Source organism: Haplochromis burtoni, unplaced genomic scaffold (genome assembly GCF_018398535.1).
Source record: "Haplochromis burtoni strain Fernald_Lab_line unplaced genomic scaffold, NCSU_Asbu1 Contig_10, whole genome shotgun sequence".
Taxonomy (NCBI): Eukaryota; Metazoa; Chordata; class Actinopteri; order Cichliformes; family Cichlidae; genus Haplochromis; species Haplochromis burtoni.
In genome coordinates this window covers 645081-661070 of record NW_024582371.1, presented here as the reverse complement: position 1 = coordinate 661070, position 15990 = coordinate 645081, and the positions used below count along the sequence as shown (strand labels likewise).

Genomic DNA, 15990 nt, shown 5'->3' with positions numbered 1-15990 from the left:
ACAGTGTGAGCAGTTGTTGGAAGATGTAAAGCCCATCTTGAACATCCGATGACCTGTATAGTGCACTCTATGTAGTATTTTGTATTGTATTAATTGCAGACTGGGATATGTGTATTTTAAAAACACGAGACATGATATCTAACCTTTACAAAATCTCTCCTGTTGTCCGAGTTTTGCAATGAAGCCAAGTACAAATGACGGTGGAACAGCCACACCCGTGAAACTCTGACCTAATATCATCTCCGGCGCTGCATCCTTGGTTTGCATCATATAGGAAAGGAGGCGCAAACTGTAAGTTGCAGTGGAGGATGGAGGTGCGTCATAATTAACCTTCGCAAAATACAGGGTGGGCCATTAATATGGATACACCGTAATAACATGGGAATGGTTGGTGATATTAAAGTCCTGTTTGTGGCACATTAGTATATGTGAGGGGACAAACTCCTCAAGATGGGTGGTGACCATGGTGGCCATTTAGAAGTCGGCCATCTTGGATACAACTTTTGTTTTTTCAATAGGAAGAGAGGCATGTGACACATCAAACTTCTTGGTACTGTCACAAGAAAAACAATGGTGTTCTTGGTTTCAACGTAACTTTATTCTTTCATGAGTTATTTACAAGTTACCAACCATTCCCATGTTATTACGGCGTATCCTTATAAATGGCCCACCCTGTAGTTTTCTGTACCAAAAGAAACACAATCACCACCCAACATATAAGTGAGATACTGTAATGAAACACTTTCCCCCTAAAAACATGAAGCTTGTGATTTGATTCTGTTGTCCCATTCAATGGAGCAGCACAGATCACTTCACTGCGGTTTCAGCGTTGTTTGCTCTTTTTTGTGGTTGGATGTTTTTGTGTGTTTTTTATGACATAATTTGATTTGGTCTATTTGCTCAGAATGGAAAAACAACAGGGAAAAGTTAAGTACAGAGACGGAGAGCTACATGTCGTGTGTCACAGCCTTGATGCTGCCGGCTTTTGTTTCGTCCCTTTTAGAAACGATCCTCTCTGACATGAACCGTGCTGATATCATCCTGTCTGTCCTCAAGGTCACCTGTGCTCAGTGTGCTCATTTTCCACGTGTGAGGACACGGGTTTATTATGGTACTGACTTCACTGCAGTGAATATATTATTTGATTTTATAACCATTGTGTTAGGCTTTTGAGAAAATGATAAAAATGATAAAAAGCTCACACCAAATGAAATAATCCTGAAACATAACATTTATTTGTCCTCGACACACTTTTCCTCCACTGCTGACTTACCTTCTTTATTTTTCTCCCCTATCTGCTCCATCTGTCCCCACACCTCTGTGCTGACACATACACACCTGTCTCTGCTTTACAGAGGTGGAGCTTCCTCCAGATTTCATCTTCCTGTCAGCAAACCTGGAAATTATCATGTAGTCACTCGCCTGCAAGCCTGTGTCACAGTTACTTATGGCAGGGGCTGAAAGATTTTTTCCACCCATTCAGTGGAAGTGTTGCTCCAGTTCCAGTGAGTTGTTTATTCTTTGTGTTAGCACGTTGTGTGGATTTAACTTTACTCTTCTGTTGTGCTAACTACCTGTGGAGATATCTGTGGAGGAAACTGGACTTGGACTAGCTCTCTGGGGAAAAAGCCCCACAAACACTATCGGTACATTTTCAATCTGAACTTTGTTATAAGAACTTTGATCTCAGCATCCTGTGTCTGAGTCCAGATCCTGGTACAAACAGGAGTTTGCAGTGTTTCTGCAATAGATGAAGACCTGGCAGTCTGTCTCAGGTATTATATTAAGTTGTTGGATTGTACAACATAAAAAAGTTTGTCTCATCATTTTTAAATCCTTATTTAGGGGCATTTGTAGCTTGTTTTCCGACAGGTAAGCATAAGTGGACCAAGAGTCACTTGAGTGGGGATAGGGATGGGACTAGTGAGTGTGGAGCATGAAAAATATCAAAAGATTCAGGAAACTTTTGAACTATAGAGCAAACCAGACCAGCTGGAAATGGCTGAACATTTAGAATTATGGAAGTTTAATTTGGAATGCAAAGCTTCAGAGAGGTGAGTGTTTTAGCAAACTGGTGCAATATTAAATTACATGGATTGAATGATAACCTCCTTTCTTCCCAAACATGGCTCCTGCACGGCAAAGATAAGGTTTTGTGGTAATGAAGCTAACAAAATGCTGTGCGGTTACAATCAGGTTTTGTTTGTTTGTTTGTTTTTTAATGTACTTACTGGCAAAAGCATCATGCACTCGACTGAACGACTCTATTTGAAGGGTCTCATTCCAAGTTAATCGCATTCCCTCTCTCCCACCGAGCAGTCCAGTCTGATCACATACTGCCGGTACGTCTTTCTAAACATGAAGGACAGAATCCATTCTATAGGTAATAAGAGGGAAAAATACCCGAGGGTCTCTGCATGACGTGCTTTTACAGTTCACCGCGTGGGCAGCCAGGATGCGGTCAAGCTTGAGATGTGTGTATCACTGGACCTGCAGTGTACGCCCGGTGGCGTGTGCGTGGGTTGCAGACAGCTGATGTGGTAGGCGTCTGTGTATCGAGGGTCAGCGTTTGCTGCGCACAGAGGTATCGATGCTGTGCGGCGGTACGGTGTGCCATGTGCTCGCTTTCCTGACAGCTCTCCGTGATCCTTTCAGGCGCACATCAGCCGCAGCACACGCAAACCAACCGCTGCCTACATCTGTATCTACACCACATCCTCATACTCTTTGTTCTTATATATGTTGACACAAAAAGTCTGAATGAAACACACACCTGCTTGTCGCGTCTTAATCTCACTCTCAATTTGAGATTAAGACAGAACAACTGTTTATCTTAATCTCAGCCGAATTCTCACGTAGGCTACTAAAAATCCACCCTGTGCACCGTGCAGGGTACAGCTCACTCCTGCTTTGTCCTGCTGTCGTTTGGGTGCTATTTATTATTCTGAGTCTGACGCGTAAAACACTCAAATGTTCACTTTTGGTTGAATTCCAGTGCATCTGCAGACACTGTGGAAAACAGTCTCTGTGTCTCCAGCCGAGCAGGAATGACAAAGGGAAACGTGGATTACTCAGAACTTCCTTACATGTTTTTCCTGCTGTTGTTGCGACTGTGAAGGACCATGCAGGAATGTGAACATGTTTTCTAGGATCAGAGTTGGCGGGAGTGCAGGTGGAGCCTAAGTGAGAAAGACGAGTGGAGGAGTGGCCACGGGGTATAAGTAGATGTTGGCTGGGGCTTGGAGCATAAAGCACCTGCTGCTGCTCTTCAGCCTCTAAACACAGGACCTGTGCGCACACATCTGGGTCTGCAACTTTACTCACACTCAATGAGAATGATGGCTTCTTTCACATGCAAGATACTGACTTTGTTCATCATCTGTGTGGCTCTGCAAGAAGGTGAGAAACTGTTTCTTCAATTTTCTTTTAAAATATTATGGCAACTTTTGTAGATCTGATGGCAAAGTACAATAAATGAATTACAACAGCTCTTCACTCTACACTATATTATCAGTTTATTCTAGAATTGAGGGATATGTAAATGACATGTTAGGAGTTAAATTTTGAAGTTGACTAAAATAAGAAAAAGAGTCTTTGACCCTCTTTGAGTTAGTCACCAGAGAAAGTGTAAATACAGTGCTGTATTTGCTGTTTTCAGTCAACCACAGCAGACTTTCCTTTAATAAGCAACCACTCCTTTGATTCAAGTGTAATCGCTTCCTAACCACTGCACTTCTAGAGAACATGTGGGATTGTTTGACTTTGACATGATGTATAATAATGATAAACATGCCCTAATAACAATCACCACTGCATTTTTTACCTTGTTGGAGTGTGTTTTGTCTATATTTCCATGTGATAATCACTAACCACAATGCAAGATTTGGTTGGAGGATTTAAAAAAAAAACATATTTGTGTTTTGCTAGGTTGTGGACTCCCCTTATCAGAGCAGCCTGCTCAGGCTCCACATCTGCAACATATCAGGACCAAGCGCTGCTCCTGTAACAACTGGGACGATAAAGAATGCATCTACTTCTGCCACCTTGATATCATCTGGGTAAACACACCAAGGTGAGGCTGCAGAATACTTCAGTGAGCTACATTTGTTAGCATCATAAACCCTTACCCCAACCCAAGGGGAAGAACTCAGGTGTGCTTTTTAACCTAATCCAAGATGCCTTCATTGAATGATATCATTTTTCATTTACAGTAAACTCCTTCCTTACGGCCTGGGTAGTTCCCTGTCTCGCCGTCGCCGGTCAACAGAACGTTGTGAATGCCTCAGTGCAGCCGATAAAACCTGCCACGGTTTCTGCCATAAAAGGTGAAAACTCCTTCCTTTCTAGCTTTTCTTCCTCCTTCTACCTACACCTGAAGCAAAGCTGGCATTTCCCCTCACGTACCCTCATTTGCCTCCTAGATTGTATCAAAGTAGCTTATGTGTCTCCTTTCAGTCTGTATCAGATCTTTGTGATGAGCCTGAAAATATGTCGATGGGGAGGGTGAGTCACAGAGAAATGATAGTGGCAGTGCAATATGAGGGTAGCAGTCGTAGCAATAAGAAAGGCCCGCATACCTGCTGAAGGCCTTGAAAGAAATCACAAAGGTTTATTAGCAGGGCTGCTATTTTTGGAAAGTTTACATTTCTGCTTTTGTGCAAGGGAATGATTGACGTCCTTTGAGTTGTTTTGGCCATGTAAGCGCCAGTATGAATTTGTCACCTCTGCTAGATGTTATCCGCAGAGGTATTTTGTAAGCCGCACCCTGCATTCTTAAGGCATCTGAAATATATTGGTTTTAAATCCCAGGGAAGAGCAAGGATAATCCTGAACTAACTGTGCTTCAAATACTATATAACTTCCCAGTTTGTAAAGTTCCAATTTCCTTCCTTGTTTTGATGTCGATTGTCCATCTTTCCACAGCTCAGAGGATCTCAGGACTCATGTCGCAGAGCCCCTCGTTGAATCTGGAAGCATGAAAAGCAACAAATTACTGGCGTCTTTAAGGTAAATGAAGACTTAATTCAAGGATCAAGTTGTAAAGTTGGGTTTCTCCATTTCTCAGATACATGAAACATGTCTAACCTGGTTTCTTTGGTTTTTCCCACAGAGATATTATCAAGACTAACACAGCAAAGGCTAAAGAAGTTTCATCTGTTCTGGAGTCAGCAAATTAAAGAGTAGAACAGGGAGGTAGAGCGCTGAAGGAAAAGCAGGAGCTGGTCAGCCTGCAAGGACTACAAACTCCTGCCTTCAATTCAAGCACACAGCTTTCAAAATGTGTCATGGAAAGGTGGAAAAACGGAAGACAGAACGAACAGTGGACCAAGCATTTGATCAACAGTGCAGCAAAGACTGGCAGCTCCCCAGCTGCTGGGTGGAGGAGGAAAGTCATTGCTCATAGACTAGAAGACAGTGACGTGAAGAAAGCTTACGATTACCAACTTTCGACCAGGAATTTGATTGTGAATGTCTGTATGAACAATTTGAAATCTACAACTCGCCTACAGAAGAACATGGGATAGTTATTCCACAGTCATATCAGCTCCATGTTTAGTTTTTCAGATGGCACTGAAATGATTTTTTTTGTGTAGTTCTTTGATTTGGTTCAATATTCCTCTGTATCAGAGCTGGAATCTGCTGTCCTGCTTAGGGCATAGCTTTTTTTTAAATGATTAGGGAGTACTTGAAAATGGCAGCTTCTTCACTTTCAGCGCACATTGCCGCTGTGAAATGAAGGTCATATCTTTGGGATTTATCTAAGAAACAATTAGCTTTATACGAGGTCCATTGTCAGCTCCTCCGCACACACATATGCAGTACACATTGTGTTTGCATAACAGCAGCAGCACAGCAGATCTATTGTCTTGGCTCAAGTATTTACTGCATAGGTCCTATTTAATCTTTTGATTGAAGATAAGCCAGGAGATTTCAATGATGTGCAGCTTGCCAAAAAAAAAATAAAAAAATGCAGCCATTGTTTTTCTCCTGTGACAAATGTTCCCCCAACTTATCTGCAATTAGCAAGCAAGAAACTACAACTCTTAAGTCAATGCACTTGCAAACATTGCGCTAACACCTCTGGTCTCTATTCTTTTCTGTGCAATAAAGCCATTCACTCTATCTGCTCGGTCTGAATCCACAGGAAGTGGCGGACGCGTGGAGCCTCAGAAAGCATTTATCCTCAAATATCTCACTGCTGTTTATGGTGAAAAGTTGACCAGCTTTAGGTTTCATGCTGATATGAAAATGATAGCAATAATTCTGAATAGAAAACTTTATTTATTTTCTAATTTATTCAAGGATGTATTTATATTTCTATGATGTGCTGAATTTTGTATGAGAAAATAAAACTGCATCAAAGTATTTTTATGAAGAATCTTGCTTCATTTTTATGTCTTTCCTGATCAACTTTCAACTGTAAATAACCCGTTTCAAACTAAAACCCAGCTGTCTGTAGAGTTTGGCCTCTCTCTCTCTTACACAAGCATGAAAACATTGCGATGTTGAAAATATCCTCACAAGTTCATGTTTGGTTCATGATCAGTTTTGCTTTTAGCAGCTCTGGGAAGAAAAATGGTCATGAACCAGTTCCATGAACATTAAGTAGGTACTCACTGTTCTGTTTACTTAAAATAATCCCGTTGTTTATGTCAGTTTAGTCACATAAAGGTGATGTGCAGGGTTTGGTTGTTCTAAATCAGATGACTGAAGACTTAAACAAAAGGATGAGATAGTTGTTTAAGCTTTTCAGAGATTGGATGTTTTTTTAAGGCCTAATGTTGTCATGGGCTCCTGCAGACAGGTTGCAGTGAGTAAATGTGCTGATTAAAGACCTGCAAACTTAACCAGTTACACCATATAGACAAAAGTACTGAGTCACCTACACATTGCACCTAAAGGAGCTGCTTTAAACCCATTTGATGAAGCTCCCAGTGCACAGTTTTTGTGCTGATGTGAATGAAAGAAGAGATTTGGACTGTACCATGTAAAGTTGATGGTGGAAAATGTAGGAGGGAAGACATATCTCAAACTGTCTTGTTGTTGTCACGGTCAGGCTGGCAGACTGTGGGGATACGGGGGAATGAGGACCCAAAACGCATGGTTCTGCGATGCAAACAGTGCACTTTATTTACAGTGAAGGCTGTAAACACAATAACTCCCCATTGCCCCCCTGAACTCTGTGTGCTTGTGCTCCCCGCTGTTGTGTTCTCGCACACCCTGTGTGTGCTGCCGTTCTGGTCCACTCTTCCACCTGGGGGGAAAACCACAAAAACAACCATCAATACCAACCCCGGTGGGCATACACGAACTGCACCATCGTGCGCTGACACACACTAACTTGGGTAGACAACTCAATGATCCCACACCGGTGGGAGCTTCAACACTCTCCTAAGCCCTGATCACCAACAGGTGTGTGGCAGGAACTTCAGGTGTGGCCAGTCCTCCTGCAGGGCCACACCCATCAGGCCTGCATGTGGCTGTTCTCCATCCTCCAGCCACACATGTACACACCCACACCCTGCCTATACATATAATGAGTGGAACACAGACTAACACAGCATTGTGCAGAAAGACACACACATCACCAAAATTCAGATACAACAGATACAACTGAATTCAGAAAGTTCTTTTCAACGACTAATTCTTTCATAAATGTTTTTAAAAGCAGACTGATTTTGTACCTGTGGCAGTGGGACTGAAAACAGCCATTGCCACTGGAGTAGAACTTCCACTTTCACTTCCACCACTCCATTTTCAGCTGGTTAACAGCTTCCCCCTTCTCACCTGGACGAGTGGGTGACCCACGTGCCAAACGCATGCCCTTCCCCCAACTCTCTCCCTGTTTTACTGTCCACTCCTTTCACTGTTCTGTCAAATAAAAAGTTTGAAAATACCCACAGCTTCACCCGAGGAACAGAAGAGAAGTTTCCAGCACAACTTCATCTACTCCCAAGGACAGAGAAAACTCTGGAGAGGAGAAAATTATAGCAAAAAAGATTTGGTTGAAAAACAGAAGATGCAGAAGAGAATTGGTGAGGTGCAGAGGTGCTCGCAGGTGGATTATGTTGCAGCACCCTTGAAAAAAGCTTGACAAGCTGCTTTCAGTCTCCTGACTTCAGGTGTCAATCTGAATATTTTTTACCACACAGTTTGCAACTTGACATTCTAGTTATGGTGTTTCCTGTATACTGGTTATATACTGGTTATATTTTACCAGATCCACTTCCAGCCATTAGATAACAAACTATAAATGGACTTGTACTGCTTAGATAGAACTTTTTTATTCTGACTGAGCACTCAAAGTGCTTTTTACTGCAAGCCTCATTCACCCAGCCACACACATTCATACAGCTCTTTTTCTTTTCTCAGCATGGTTGCATTGGGGTTCAGTTATTTAGTTCAAGGACATGCTGACTGCTGGAGTTTAGCATTGAACCCTGACTTCCTCCTGTTTACTTCGGGAGCCACAGCCTCCCAAACAGTGTGTGCCTGTTTAGTTCTAATCTGGTTTCATTGATGAAATTGTTTTTTTTTTAAAAGTCAGTGCATTTGTAGGTGTACATAGTTAGAAATCCAGTTTTTGATACTGTCAGCATAACTTTTAAGGTAGGCCACTGTTTCATGCTTGTCCCACTTCTGTTCTGAAGACCCCTCAGAGGGGACATATCGCCCTGACGACTTAGCAAAGGTATTTCAGCCCAAATCCACAATCAGGAGTGGACAACTTCCAGAGGGCTACAACAATGATATACACAGTTTGCCCCATCATAGCAACTGTACAGTGACTGATAGGTTGTTTTTTCTTTATCAGGGTATGGCTGCTTTGTCTGACAGGTGGCCAAAATGCTATTTATGGGGAATAGCTTTTTCACACGAAAACGTTTGATGTTTGTCATTTGTGACACGGACCAACAGCTTCACGGTATGCGGCGTCTGTGTGAATTCAGTAGATAAACGAATAAATCCCCCTGATAGCTATTTAGGAAGCAACAGATTTCAGTGAAGTGACATATGTACTAATCAGTTAGGAACCATTCTTAGATTCTGGGGCCTTCATCCTATTTTTTATGCTTTGGCACCAAGTTACTTACTCACTGGTCTGTATAAAGTCATGTTGCAACTCTTGATTGGTCTATAAAAAGTCAGTGTGAACATTAACCAAAGCAGAACCACAGACCAGATCAACTAGCCCACACAAGTGAAACCCACATTACACCTAGTGTGTCAACAATACTCAAGGGTGTAGCCACATTTTCATCTTCCTTCTAGTTTGGCAGCAACCACTATGACTGTTGCGTGCCAAAAATGTTTTGTGGATGACACAGAAAGTCATATAGTCACATTTCCAGTGATCTAAATTTTTTATCATTTGTCCAGGTAACCTTATTTTATTCTTATAGTTTTCATAAATTAAATGTTTCCTTATTGACGGAAAAGACTGAGTGGGCGGGTCTTTCTGTGAAACTGCTATAAAACATAAAAATGACTGGGAGAGAAACCTGACTTTAGTCTTTTGAATTTGAGAAAAGCGCCTTTCTGAAAGTAGGGAGTGAAGCTCTTTGTAGAACCCACCCATATGTTTAAAGCTTCAGTAGCTGACAGCAGACCCTAAACCTATCCCAGCCTTCACTTCACTTGATGTGTCTAGCTGCGACTGTGCTTAACAGTTAACCACAAAGCAGGCCCGCAGTCAGCCTGATGAGGGCCAGAGCAAAATAAATAGAAGCATGTGGTTACAGCACACAGGATTTCTTTTCTCCACAGCGCAATGTGTGGTGGTTATCTCGCTGTGGTAGGGAATCTGTGCTCCCGTTGCGCCATAAACTGATGTTTTGTTAAGATAAACTACTCCCCGAGAGAGACGTGAGCTCAGAAATTGTTTATTAAAGAGGATGCTCGTGACTTTATGTTCTGTATTATCTGCAGGACGTCCTGAGATACAGGTCAAGTGTTTAAGCAATGACACGGTAACAATAGGTGAGGAACTGGCTCTGTTCAGAATCAATCACACAATAACGTGATGTGGTTTTTCTTGTTTGCGTAGCGTGCAACAAAACGGCATCACAGTTGTGTAGGAGCGGAAGAATCTCAAGACTGGAAAACAAACAAGGCCATTAAGTATTAATATGAACCTGTGTCTCAATTTCTACTTATTTTCTGACGTCACCGAGAACTCATAGACCCCCCGGTGTGCTACAAAGTGTTAATAGCTGACTAAGAGTGCGGAATGAAAACAGGAAGCTTTTTCTGCATTCTTCCCAAATTCCTTTAACACAAGAGCGAACCAGGAGAGGAAAAGAAACAAAGGAAAACAGCAGCACGCTTGTTGTTTGTCTAGGGAACTGATATGGGCTGGATGTGGGGATTGAGATTGTAACCTTAATCACTCTGTTGCCATAACACTAAATGCTTTGCTTTGTTTTATTCAATGCAGCCTGTTTTTTTTTGTTATTGTTTTTTTGTTGCTTGATCCAACATGCTGGCTGATGGTAAATTATGATTGTGTGACTCAGGTCCCAGGTCCCTTTCCTCTTGTTATTGCATACACACTTATCAAATTAGCACTTAGCAGTTAAATACAGTCGTTTGGGGAGTGTAAACAAGTTTCAGAAATCACTAGATGATGCTTCATTCTAACATATCTATACATTAACTCATTCCAGCACTTTAGCATTGCAAAAGTCAGGGGCGTAATTTCCAGGGAGGTTAGGGGGGCTATGACCCCCCCCCCCAAATAAAATGATGAATTATCTTGCATAAGTAGGCTGTTGATTTTCTTTACTCGTTTCAGGTATTACCAGCAAAATGCGTGTTTAATCCTCTGGGAATTTACCCAGATTTATTTATTTATTTAGACAGAGATCTTGACAATGTTCAGCACAAAGTTACGCCGATGGCAAAAGTGATAATAATGGCTGAATAAAGATGCACTGTAGTTTAGCTTTCAGATAATGCTAACATGCTGATGTTCAGTCAACATGTCTGCTGTTATGTAACTAGATAACAAAGGCAATGATGAATAAAATGTTAAATATTATTTAAACCTCAGCATAACTGTTTTAATTGTCGTCCAATATAACCAAGTTCAAATGTAGCAAACGTGCAAAAAGGATGAACTTGAAGATCTTTGCTAATAATTAATGTTCCCTAAAATATGTGCCAAACAAAAACTGTGTGCAATTCTTTAGTGAAATTGTAAAAATGTGATAATAACACATTGACTGGTAAGAAATAATGTTGCAGCAAACAGTGAAGCAAATGATAATAATAATAAATTCTAAAAATGCATCATAATAAACACCTGTACACTAAAACTCTTTGCAACATTGACTTCTTTTTTGTGTTCTCACATGTTGCACAGTTTCAGTCCAAATGGCCTTTGATTACAGTAAAAGCCTGCGCTGGTACATTCCTCCTCTTCCTGGGTTTGTTTGCAGGGACCCGAGCAGCCTGAGGGACAGACTGGGGACAGTCTGGCCTATCTGCACCACCGGTCCAAACCGGCCTGCTGGTACCAAAACATGAAAACAGCCGGGACCAGCAGAAAGGAAGCAGGTTTGCTCAAGGAGGGGAGAAGAAGTTTCGCAGCATACATAGGCAACTTTCCATTAGCTCACAGTAAAGAGGATAAACAGTTACACGGCTGTTTTGAATAGCAGGCATTCCTGGATACTTCCTCGCGAGGTTCTAAGGTTAGCCTCACTGAGCAGAAACAGTATAATTACTCAAAGACAAAAAGTGTTTAATCGTATACAGTATAGTGGCCAATGTTTCCTTTGGGAAATGAGCTGTCAGTAATTTTTCTTCCAGTAATGGCTCCAGACCTCCAGACATTCCTCCATCTGCTGCATCACAGAAGGGAGGCATCTGTATTTCTTATTACAACCATCATGGCATGTCTGTACCGGGTGCCATTCTTAGAATGATCTAGATTGTCATCGTATCTTCTTCTGTGTCTGAATACACGTACGCCGTATCTGGTGTACGTGTACGGGGGATCTGTGTGTCACATTGCAACAGTATAAACAATCTGTGCAGTTCTGTAAACAGCCACTGTCCCCTGTGAGACGCCACTGAATGAAATCTTAATTTGGTATTGAGACACCTGACAATGTCCATATACTATCTCAGCAGGCATATTTACAGGTGAATACGTGATGGAGAGGAGCAGAGCGGTGCCACCGAGTGCACATGAGATATGGTAACGTGCACGTGCAACAGGAAGGGTGGGCAAGCTTAAAAAGTATAGAAAGATGATAGGAGGAGGTGTGTATGCTATCTAGAGTCACAGCTGTGTTTTGGAAGACTGTGTACCAGCATGTAGACAGGCGTGTTCTACTGAATGGGTCTCTGTGTCATGCTTAATTAAGCGAGAAGCTTTGTGATGCTTAACTGTAGCCATACAGAAAACAGTCAAAACATAAACTACATTGGTTTACTAAATCCCAGAAAGCTGCTATAAAAATTTTTGTAACTCAGTGTTTCATCATTTCATCAAAATTGTCTTTTTCAGTCTAAGTTGGCTTGAGGTTCCCCAACCTTACAATAACACAGTGCATCATGATCAGTACAGGCCCCCTCCTCAGTTCTTAAATCATCATTTTCTTTTTATTTAAATGAGTCCCTCGGCTTTCCACTTACACCACTATTACAATTCTCTCTAAATATTACACACAGCTAAATGTAGATTGTTATTCATGTACATTTGGATATCAGCACCCTATGTAGGGTGACCAACTGTCCTCCTTTTTTGCACTTGTTGACTTGTAAAAGCCTATATGACATTTTTTATTTCACCATTCATTAACTGCACAGAGAAGGCATAGCTTAAATTGTCACGGCTGGGGCAGCAGTTGTGTGGTGGAGTGAATGAGGACCCAAGTTGCAGACAGCAGTGGAGAGGCGAGTGAGGTTTATTTACAGTGCTCAATAACAAAAGGTGAGGGCAGAACTAAACATAAACCTAAACTGGGGAAACTAATAATAACAAAACATGAAACCATAACTCACAAAGTCACACGCGGGGAAAACATACGGAGGTACGCAGGGGATGAAGAGCTGGGAATGGAGTTCAGAGTGTGGAGCAGAGAGAAATAGAGATGACCAAAAGACGCAGGATAACACAGCTGGGTCCTATTTGTTTCCTTTAGATTTTTCCTTTTAGTTATTTTTTATCATATGAATTTGAACTATACCCTGAGTATCCCAGCAGCCTCTCTATCTTCTGTTTTCAATGATGTCATCATCAGCCTCAACTGACTTAACTTTATTGAAACCACTTGAAACAGACTGAAATCCTATGAAACAGTAAATACCCGTGAAGGATCTATGTTTAAAATTCATGTCAATGAATTGCGTGGTGTTGATGGACATTGTTGTGTCACAATAAAAGGCAGAGGTAGGTTTCAGTGACAGCTGAGAAAAAAGAAATGGAAGCAGAGCTCTCTTGGAGAGTTGAGAGAAGACAGTGTTGGGAAGCCTGGAGAGACGGAGGGGGATGACATGCCAAGGATACAGCTGAATTTAACCAAGCATGCCACACGTGCCTGGGGTCGGGCATGCTTCTCAGCCACAATTTGTTTTTGAAGGTGAATGTTAAAAATTTATGAATAAAATTCTGTCTGGTTTTCTTCTTTTTCTTCTCCTTCTTTGTGTTTTGCAGCAGTGTTGAAAATGTTAAGATTTTCTGTCATGTGGGCCAAGAACAGGGCTGCCTGAATGAAATGAATATCAATGACCTAAGCTGAACACCCACTCCATGCAAGACTGAATGTGTGCGAGTTTTGGAAAGCCATCACAGCTCCCACTAATTTGAAGCTTCCCCAGCTTTTGTGATAAAGTCAGTGAAGGTATAAAAAAAAAGTCCAAACGCTATTACTTTCTTTGAAGGACTATTGAAATTCATTTCAAGATCACAATGGTCACAATTTCTAAGGGCTTTATTTTTTACACTCTCTTCTTCCTAACAGTGATGAAACTTTACTGCCAACACAAGACTAGCTGCAAGCCTGCTAGGCTGAATTAATGTGTAGAGGCTCAGTTAATGTTTAATATTCCACAAGTGACATTTTGCATTTGTTTCAGGCATTCAAAACAATGGGACACTGCATGATTCATGTGCTGGTCACTGTTACTATCATCCACACGTATAATCTCCAAAAAAGGAAAGGAGGACCTGCCGATGTGGACGTGAATGTCACACGTTAAGAATTTCTAGCATCATTCCTCAATTGTGTTAAAGTCCTTCCTCAGTTAATCCAGCCATTGTGCTGGTCATAAATCTTCTGTTAGAAGGAGACAGAGCAAACCTTTAATCAATATAATGCAGTGTGTCTGTCCATTAATCCAGATGAAATAAGCAGCAGCCAAGCCTACACCTGCAGGACTTTGATGTTGATTCAGACCTCTAAGAACGCCTGTGTGGTGTGTGTGTGTGTGTGTGTGTGTGTGTGTGTGTGAGTGTGTGTGTGTGTGTGTGTGTGTGTGTGTCTGTGTGTGTGTGTGTGTGTCTGTGTCATTTTATTTCCTTGTAGTTTTCTACAAATGTGCTGCTTGTCTTAAGTACACTAACTCTTTTTTTGTTTGAAGGTCAAAAAGCAGGCAGGCAGGCAAAAAAAAAGGTGCTGGTCTTTGATGGTTTCACAAGAATTCTTTTAGACCAAGATAGATTGTTTTGCATATTGATTCATGCCACTTCACTGGCACTATCTGTCATGCTTTTTCTGTGTTTGCCGTAGCTGTTTTTAAACTGACGGCAACAGAACTATCTGTGAGAAATCACGTGAAAGGTGATGAGTTACTCCAGGTAGCAGCTGCTCACTGCTGCCTGGTGAAGATATAAGTAGCTTTGAAAATGGCTGTGTCATTAATTAAAAAAAAATTTTTTTTGTAATGCAGAGGGTGTTTATAGCATTTGAAAAAGTTACTTTAACAGGGGAACTATTTTCATGTGTTCATATTTGGTGGATTTAAATATTTGGTGGTAGTGCTGTCGTTTCCAACCAACAACAAACCCTCCTTTAAAAAAACAACGTAATAAAAAATAATAATTAAAAAAAAAGTAACAATAAAAGAGGCAAGACGTGTGATAGTTGTGTAAATTGCAGAGCTGTCAATCAGGGCACTGCCGTTAAGGGATTAATATCATCTTTATTTTATTTTTCAACTGATGTTTGATGTGAGTTACCCAGGAAAACTAACTGGTTAAGTTTGGAAATAGGTGGTGGTTGGAATCAACACTTCCCCATTCAAAGCTGCACTTTGAAAAATATGTCCGCTGTCTCATGTTTCACAGACAGACAGGCCGCAGAATGTGAGACTGGGCAGTGCTGGGTCTGTTTTGATGATGTGCCATACGGGAACTGTGCTGTCTTCATTCCTGTTCACCCGGTACACTTCAGACTTTCAGTACAACTCTTGATCATTGCACCTACAAAAATACTCAGTGAATGGATGGGAGGAGGAGAATCATTTTGTAGCACTGTCAGGAGGAAGATTATAGCTATGTGACCCGTGTCTATCCTGGGACAGTAGGCTGAACTAGAAGATCAACACAGAGACTGTGGACAGGAAAAGGCTAAGCAGGCTTTCAGATGTGTCGCACATTGTTTTCTATCAGTCTGTTGTAGTGAGCATCTGCTGGGAAGCAGCACTGACACCAAGGTCATGTGATGGAGAGGAGGTGACTGAACAAACTGTTCTCCATTATTGGTAATCATCACCTTCTCCAACACTTACTGGAACGGCAATAAGTGTTCTTTACCAGAGTGATTCAGCTTTACTGATGGATCAAAGATAGATTTAAAAAAGGGGATAAAAGGAATTTAAAAAAGCATTTCTTATTCTTATACTTTTAATTGGCTAGCTAAGTAAGAAATAATAGGCACCAAATGAAATGCTACAGGAAATTAATGAAATGGCTAATGGTTTTTGTAAAAACAATAAAATGAGATAGATAGATAGATAGATAGATAGATAGATAGATAG

At 41.3% G+C, this 15990-nt stretch overlaps 1 protein-coding gene across 1 annotated transcript; it reads left to right on the top strand.

Annotated features, from left to right (window-relative positions):
• Positions 1–643: 643 nt before the first annotated feature.
• On the top strand, positions 644–7924 carry edn2 (endothelin 2). Its single transcript, XM_005927973.3, has 5 exons — positions 644–3399; positions 3928–4072; positions 4212–4325; positions 4924–5007; positions 5111–7924. Exons 1-5 carry the CDS (start codon positions 3330–3332, stop codon positions 5175–5177), a joined length of 480 nt encoding a protein of 159 aa, XP_005928035.1. The 5' UTR covers positions 644–3329; the 3' UTR covers positions 5178–7924.
• Positions 7925–15990: the final 8066 nt, after the last annotated feature.

Coding starts and splice junctions, on each gene's coding strand:
- edn2 (XM_005927973.3), top strand. CDS start 3,330: ATGAGAATGATGGCTTCTTTCACATGCAAGATACTGACTTTGTTCATC. Junction 4,326..4,923: donor CACGGTTTCTGCCATAAAAG/GTGAAAACTCCT, acceptor ATCTTTCCACAG/CTCAGAGGATCTCAGGACTC. Junction 5,008..5,110: donor AAATTACTGGCGTCTTTAAG/GTAAATGAAGAC, acceptor TTTTTCCCACAG/AGATATTATCAAGACTAACA.